The sequence below is a fragment of the Taurulus bubalis genome (genome assembly GCF_910589615.1).
Source record: "Taurulus bubalis genome assembly, chromosome: 20".
Taxonomy (NCBI): domain Eukaryota; kingdom Metazoa; phylum Chordata; class Actinopteri; order Perciformes; family Cottidae; genus Taurulus; species Taurulus bubalis.
Genome location: NC_136608.1, coordinates 10,108,014 through 10,114,275, shown reverse-complemented (window position 1 = coordinate 10,114,275; position 6,262 = coordinate 10,108,014). Strand labels below are relative to the sequence as shown.

Here is a 6,262-nt window from a genome sequence, read left to right as displayed (position 1 = left end):
GTGTCAGAGGGGCAACGCCAGTGTTTGTTACAATTCCAAAAGCTTTAGTTTTACTGACCAAACTGATAGTGTTTGTACGACTATCACCAGTCTATCTAAACACTTCGAACTCCTTCCCTTTTGTCATTGTTAGAGAAATAATCCATCCTGACATACGCATATTGGCAACTTCCTATCGATCACCTCACTGAAGTGCTGCATTATCATGAAGTGCTTTTCATTAAGTCTAATGAACTACAGGCGTTTCTTTTGGAGATTTTCCACGGGAAGTTTTCCCTGTGTTTCTGTTTTCAACATCATTTGATTTTGGACCTCTATTGTCCACTATCAAATAAAGGCATGAACTGCAACAAATACATATGTAATTTGTAAGCTTTCACTAAAACCACTAACATTGACAGAAACTGAAAAGTGTAAATCAAGAAGACCAACTTCTTGTTTTCCACACTTTTTGGGTGTTTTGTAATTGAAAATCCTAGTAATAAAAATCTGTTTCTCTCATGTAGACATGGCCTCCTCCAGCAGCCTCCTGTGTTCAATCTGTCTGGATGTGTTCAGCGAGCCTGTCTCTACTCCATGTGGACACAACTACTGCAAGAATTGCATCACAGGGTACTGGACCAGCAGCGGCCACATGCAGTGTCCCCTTTGTATGACGAAGTTCCGCAGGAGACCACAGCTCCAGGTCAACACAGGGTTCAGAGATATGGTGGAGCATTTCAAAAACACGAGAGAGAGAGATGAAAATTACATCCTTGTCAAACCAGGGGATGTGCCCTGCGACATCTGCCTTGTGCCGAAGCTCAAGGCCCAGAAGACGTGCCTGGTGTGTTTGGCCTCGTACTGCCAGCTTCACCTGGAGCCTCACCAGAGAGTCACAACCCTTAAGAAGCACCAGCTGATGGACCCTGTGTCAAACCTGGAGGACAGGGTGTGTAAGAAGCACGACAAAATGTTGGAGCTCTTCTGTCCCAAAGACCAGATGTGTGTTTGTGTCATGTGCTGGAAAGACGACCACGCAACACACAAAGCCGTCCCGCTAGAGCACGAGTTCAGAGAGAGGAAAGTCCAGCTGGACTGTGTGACGTCAGAGATGAAAATGAAGGAAAACACGAAATCCAAGAGTATTAAGGAAATCAAACACGCAGCTGATCAGAGCAAGAAAAAGTCTGAGAAAGAGATAGCGGACATTGCTGAGGTTTTCACTGCTCTGGTGGTCTCTCGGGAAAGACGGCAGGCCGAGCTGATTGAGGTGATCCAGAAGAAGCTGGAAGCCCATCAGAAGCAGGCTGCAGACCATGTGACACAGCTGGAGCTGGAAGTAGCTGAGTTGAGGAGGAGAAGATCTGAAATGGAGCAACTTTTACAAACAGAAGACCACCTCCGCCTCCTCCAGAGCTGGCCATCTCTCTTATCTGCACACACTGAAGACCTATTCGACCCTCAGTCCCACTCCAACCCTCCATGTACATCAGACCTCACTGACCTCAGTCAGCAGAGTTATGTGGTGACGGTGAAAAAAGCAGTGGCTCAGATGGAAAAGACCCTCAGTAATGAGATGGAGATGCTTATACATGAGGTCAGATCTGATTGTTGTGAGGCCACTGAACAGCCTGATGCAGCTGAAGAACAGATGCCAGATGGGTTTGTTAGAGAAGTGTGGAATCCACCTCGGGACAAGTTGATGATGATCCAGCAGTACGATGCGATGGATGTGACTCTGGACGCCTACACAGCCCATTCCAGACTCATGGTGTCTGAGGATGGGAAGCAACTGAGGTTTGGTGAAAGTCCACCATCTCACACTACTTTTTTTGAGAGAAGATTTAAACTTGTTCCCTACATTCTTGGGAAAGAGGGGTTTTCCTCTGGCAGGTTCTACTATGAAGTGCAGGTTAGTGGGAGTAGAGGTTGGGTATTGGGAGTGGCCAAAGAGTCCGTTAACAGGGAGGCCCTTTTCACTTCTTCCCCTGAGCTGGGATGCTGGACACTTAGAGGATCTTACGACTCGTACCAAAGCTATTTTCCTGAAACTGTGATGAATGCCCACTTACAAAGGCCTCAGACTGTTGGTGTGTTCGTTGATTACGAGAAGGGAGAGGTCTCCTTCTATGACGTGGACACCAGGACTCTGATCTACTCCTACTCAGGATGTGCCTTCATCGAGACAATACCAGCATTCAAAGCTTTTCTCTTTGTTCTGTCTGGTGCATCCTTAAGTCGCAGACCAAAGCTCTACCCTTTTTTTGGTATCTTTGGAGATCCTTCATACAGCACGCTTGTAATCACTCCTGTCGCACACACAACTTAAGGTGCCATATTAATCAGGGGAAATACATATGTAACCTCTACCGTAAGGTAAAAGTAGTAGAATCAAACATTGCAAAAAGACCATAACACTCATAATACTTAGTTTAATGTATATATAATATCCTTAGATTTTTGTTTTTGCAGCCATATTGCAAAAAAAGTCAGAGATTTGAACTGAAAGTGCAGGTGAGATCATGTACCTGACAGTTGGTGATCAGGTTAAGTTCAAAGGTAGATCAGTTTTGAAGATGATTATGACAACATGCTCGTAATCACTCCTGTAGCCCACACAACTTGCAAGTACCACATAGGCCTACATCAGTGGAATTTAATGTGTGACTATTAAAAAACAGGAAGTAATAGTATTCGCATCACACATAACTTTTTTTTCTACCATTTTTGATGAAGTTAAAGATAAGTTGTTTACTATGTATATACATCTTTCAATAATTTCATCTGACCAGGAGGTGGCAGCATTCTTCAACCAGTGTTCTGGGGTGTTGCTCAGAGAAGCTGATGTAGGAGGAAACAAGGAGGGGACTATGGCGTCATAAGAACCCAATTCCATCTTGGATTTCAAATTGCTTTTGATGGATATGTTTAAGATTCATTTATTTGATAAACTACGGAAAAAATGTATCTCCAATAACTCCACTACAAAAAGCCAAAAATCTCTTGTTACAGCTTCTCAAATGTGAATATTTGCCTGTTTTCTCAGGCTTACCCGATAGTACACTAAATATATATTTTAGTTTTGAACTGTTGGTCTGACAAAACAAACATTTTAAATATGTTACTTTGGGCTTTGCTCAAATGGGATGAAAAATGTTCACGGTCCAATTAATCAAGAAAACTATTTTCAAACTTAGGCTCACACAGCCGGTGAGGATGAATGAACCCCAACCTTTTCTCACTGTATGCTATCAATTCAAGTTTTCAATAGTAATTTCTTACAATTTTAAGCATATAATATGTGTCTTTTTATGTTTTGGTCACATTATGTGAAACCCACTGACTTCCGGGTTCTACTTTTAAATGCAAGCTTTTACTGAAGGCCAAGACATCTGGCATGCCTGGCCAAAACATGTGTGATAAAGGAGTTCTTAAAACCAGGGGTTTGTTATGAATGTGCTATGAGTATGAATTGTACAGCTTAATAAAAGTGCCTTGAGTTCTGTTGGGGTGTCAGGTCATTTTCTCACGGGCAGTGTCTTGTTATGATTATAAAACATGTAAAAGCCACCAGTAAAATTCACTGATCAGGTTGTTCAGACGTTTCAGAAGGCAGCGCTGGTTCACCACTATTGGAGTTCTTCTCTCAAGGGGAACTTTAGCCAGCAGACTATTTATACCTCAGCTCAGCTGTCTGACTGACTGGCGCCCTGGGAACTGGGACACTGTGTGTGTGTGTGTGTGTGTGTGTGTGTGTGTGTGTGTGTGTGTGTGTGTGTGTGTGTGTGTGTGTGTGTGTGTGTGTGTGTGTGTGTGTGTCATTGGTCTGTGTCGGAAAGATTTCTGTAGGATGGTGGTTGTGTGTGAGAGAGACCTGGGAGCCCAGGGTGACCAGTGATGTCAGATACTGTATGTAGGTCATTTAATCATCAAACACTGAGTCGTAAGTTTGAACATGACATAGGTCCAATGAATGGACACAGAAACAACGTATAAGCATCATCACACTAAAATGATGAGAGGCATCTTCTGTAAGCCTGAGGAAATAAAATAAATAAGTATAAATAATTTAAACATATATTTAACATACTGAGTGTAATGCAGGTTTGTGGTTATAAAGACATTGCCAAATATACACTTGAGAGGTATTTTATTGAACCATATAAATCCAAACTGACCCACTCAGCTCACTGAAGTAAATGCATCTCCGGCCATCATCTCCTTCTGGCAGCATCCTCGCAGACAAATTAACAGAATAACAACACTGTCCAATAGTTAAGAGGTACTTATCGTATATAGACCATTTCATGCTACTTTATACTTCTGCTTCACCACAGTTCAGAGGGGAATGTTGTACTTTTTACTGTTTATGTAACAGCCACTAAGTAACTTATTAGTATAACAACTTAGTTTAACAGTCATGGGGGGCATAAGTTGACATTGAGTAATTTCCCTTTTAGAAGTCAAAGTTTTGTAAATAATACATACCTTTACTTTAGTAACATTTTCAATGCAGGACTTTTATTTGTAATAGAGTTTTTTTTTTACAGTGTCTTACTACTTTTTTAATAATACAAATACTTAATAAGTATATGAAATGAATACTTCCCTTTGTTGAGCAAACACATTACTCATTTACCTGAACTGTTGAATTTATTATCCACAAGATGCTCACATATTGTTTTACAGGGTGAAAATAACGGGCTTTTAAGATAAAATATGGCAAAATGATGAATGGAAAATATGTATAATCGTATAAATACAAAAAAAATGCTAAATACATTTCGTTCAATTGACGGATTAGCATGCACGCGACTCTGGGAGAGACGGGATCGGGGGCGCGCTCTGCACCGTCGTGACGTCACGGGAGCGCCCGAGCAGTGGGGAAGCCGCCAGTGGAAGAAGCAAAAAGACGGGAAGGAGGGAAAGAAAGACGGGAGAGACAGATACGAGACAGGAAGACCAGTCCGAAGAGAGACAGCGCTTCACCTCGGCTGACTGTCTGTCACGTTACGGAGCGTCACTCCGAGCTTTGACAGCAGCAGAAGAACTGATAGGAGATGTGACTTGCCTTTTTATTTTTTATTTTTGTTAACACAGAGCTTATTTCACAACCGAGGGACAGTAACGTAAACACAGCCGCAGTGAGTATTGGAAGTTAGCTGGCAGTCTGACTGTGTGCGTGTCCACATGCATGTGTTATTACACAGGCCTACGTGTGTGCGCGCGTGCGTGCGTGTGTGTGTGTGTGTGTGTTGTAAGCATGTTGGCCACTTCTCCGGCCAGCTTCACGTGTGTGTCTGTGTTTGTGTGGCGCGTCGCAGTCACGTCCGAAGGATCAAAGCACCGCCGGCGATAACGATTACAATGTGTTTGAGGTGCAGCAGATCCCAGGTCAGCTGTGAGAGCTACCGTGGAGCCTGTTATATTAACCGCCGGAGGGGAGCAGGGCTTCGGCCAGACATTCAGACAATTATGATACATTTTTGTGTGCGGGCGACATAAAAACGACAATGCGAGCCCATTCAACACGGCGTCCTCTTGTTTCGCTCAATAAACCAACTGTACGACCAGGGGGCGACCCGGAATAACAAGATAATAACACCGTGTCTCGTCTCTGGACCTCCAAATGCGATTATCAATCCGCACACACCGTGTTGCAGGCTGCAGAAGTGCTGCTGACAGCCCTGCAGTTTTCCAAAGCCACACAATCGCTATCACAATCCTACACTTTGCTTTTCAAAGCGCCGTTTTAGAGACATTGTATCCCTTTATAGTGGCTCCATCTTCTGTGATGTCACTAATATCCCCTCGGGGACCAGAAGCGTGTCAGTGATAGTCGATACTAAGTTACATCTCTTCTCCAGTATTCCCATGGGGGCTTTTAGTTGTGTGTTGTGGTATTTATAACAGCCTCCCTCTCTCAAGCTCTCCAGGCCGGTTGTTTTTGCTCCGAACTCGTTTCAGGAACAAATATGTGCACTTCTCTAAAATCGTGTTTTCTACGAGCTGCCATAGTTCACAGCCACACGTCCTGCCGGCTGGCATGACAGACAGACGGCGCGCGCACAGGTCACGCGAGCGCGCAGAGGAGGACGATGGGTATCTTTGCAAACCAAATCAATGTGATCGCGTTGATGAAGGCGCAGGGAAGGGGGAATCTGCTGCGTGTGTTTTGCAATGCTCTCAGAGGCCAAAAAGGGGGTGGATTGAGGAAGGGACGCCGTGATTTCCTCCGTGTTCCGCCCACAGCTCTGTTTCGTTGCACCGCCCCTCCTCC

The 6,262-nt window shown here is 43.9% G+C and overlaps 1 protein-coding gene across 1 annotated transcript; it reads left to right on the top strand.

The window, feature by feature from the left end:
* Positions 1-508: 508 nt before the first annotated feature.
* On the top strand, positions 509-5,387 carry LOC306752345 (E3 ubiquitin-protein ligase TRIM21-like; the record flags this gene model as incomplete). The annotated part of the gene is made up of 2 exons (XM_079236096.1): positions 509-2,281; positions 5,307-5,387. 2 exons carry the CDS (start codon positions 509-511, stop codon positions 5,385-5,387), a joined length of 1,854 nt encoding a protein of 617 aa, XP_079092222.1.
* Positions 5,388-6,262: the final 875 nt, after the last annotated feature.